The following is a 1,513-nucleotide window of genomic DNA, read 5'->3' as shown; positions in this document are numbered from 1 at the left end:
GGTAAAGTAGAGTTAGGCACTAAGAAAGCATAATTGAGGTGAGCTGGAAGCAGTTTTAGGTCCAACTGTGGTGGCTCCTCTATTGACGGCTTCGCAGGTGGTGTTTCTCTTTCTTCTAAGTGTAGTGGCTCGAACTGGGGTTCCCTTTTCCAAAACCCTTGACCTTCGAGAGCCATAACCCACTCTGCCAACTCTTTACCATCCATATCTTCCAAATTCATCAATCAAGCTTCTAATGGGTCTCTGACATTAAGGGTCTCATCCTCCTCTTGTAGTATTACATCAACTGCCTCCACTAGCAAACAATTTGCAAATTCGCTGGGCCTCCTCATAGATTGTTGAACATTGAATATTGTTTCTTCATTATTCAACCTTATTTTCAACTCTCTAGTGTCACAGTCAATCAATGCTCTCCCAGTGGCTAAGAACGGCCTTCCCAAAATTATGGGTATAACTTCGTCAACTTGACAGTCAAGAATAATGAAATCAGCGGGAAATACAAACTTCCCCACTTGGACGAGCACATCATCCAGAATTCTTGTTGGCCTTTTCACTATGCGATCAGCCAGTTGCAACAACATTGAGGTCGGTTTAGCTCTACCAATGCCTAATTTTGTGTAGATTGCCAAGGGCATCAAGTTGATACTAGCTCCCAAGTCATACAATGCTTTAGCAAAAGCTAACTTCCAATTGTGCATAGGATAGTCAAACTACCGGGATCAGACAATATTTGAGCCATAGGTCTTGTCACTACCGCACTACAAGTTTGAGTCAGAGTTACAGTAGCAGGTACTAGAAGTCAAACATTCGCGACATTAAATCCTTCATCATTTTAGCATAACCTGGCATTTCCCTTAAGGCATCCATTAGTGGAATATTAAATTGAATATGTCTGAGCATTTCCATGAATTTCCTGCATTGATCATCTTTCTTTTGCTTTGCCAACCTTTGAGGGAACGGTGCTGGAATTAGCTTCTGCCCACTGCCCTGTGTCTTTTCCTGATTAAAAGTCTTTTCCACTACCTGTTCCGGGAGCTGTTCAATTTCCTTCTCCTTGCCTTTGTCAACTTGTGCTTGTTCAATTACAACCTTTGTGAGCTCCGTCGACTCATCGATCTCGAATGGCACTGGAGTAAGTGGCACGGTCTCTCTATTAGATTGAGCAACTTCTTGCTCTCCATCCAAATCCCTTTCATTCTTGAGACTCACTGCCATTAACTAATTCGGGTTCTGCTATTTTGTATTGATGTTTGTGCCTGCAGGCAATGTTCCTTATAGACGATTGTTCAAAGCCATGGACAGCTGGCCTAACTGAGTTTCAATGCCTTTAATAGTTGAGTCATGTGCGGCTAACATTTCTTGCATCCTTCCATTTGTCCCAATGATTTGTTGCAGCATGCCCTTGATTTCTATCATATTATTGTCGTCCTGTCTAATCACCTGATATTGATGAGGCTGTTGGTAAGACAATTGTTGCTGGTGCTGCTGATTATAACCATGTTGCCTTTGATAG

The 1,513-nt window shown here is 42.3% G+C and overlaps 1 protein-coding gene across 1 annotated transcript; it reads right to left on the bottom strand.

Annotated features, from left to right (window-relative positions):
- Positions 1 to 224: 224 nt before the first annotated feature.
- On the bottom strand, positions 225 to 698 carry LOC104102234 (uncharacterized). Its single transcript, XM_009609895.2, has one exon. It carries the CDS (start codon positions 696 to 698, stop codon positions 225 to 227), a length of 474 nt encoding a protein of 157 aa, XP_009608190.2.
- Positions 699 to 1,513: the final 815 nt, after the last annotated feature.

The sequence above is a fragment of the Nicotiana tomentosiformis genome, chromosome 12, assembly GCF_000390325.3.
Source record: "Nicotiana tomentosiformis chromosome 12, ASM39032v3, whole genome shotgun sequence".
Lineage (NCBI taxonomy): Eukaryota > Viridiplantae > Streptophyta > Magnoliopsida > Solanales > Solanaceae > Nicotiana > Nicotiana tomentosiformis.
The sequence above is the reverse complement of the archived record's forward strand: the minus strand, read 5'-3'. Positions and strand labels throughout refer to the sequence as shown.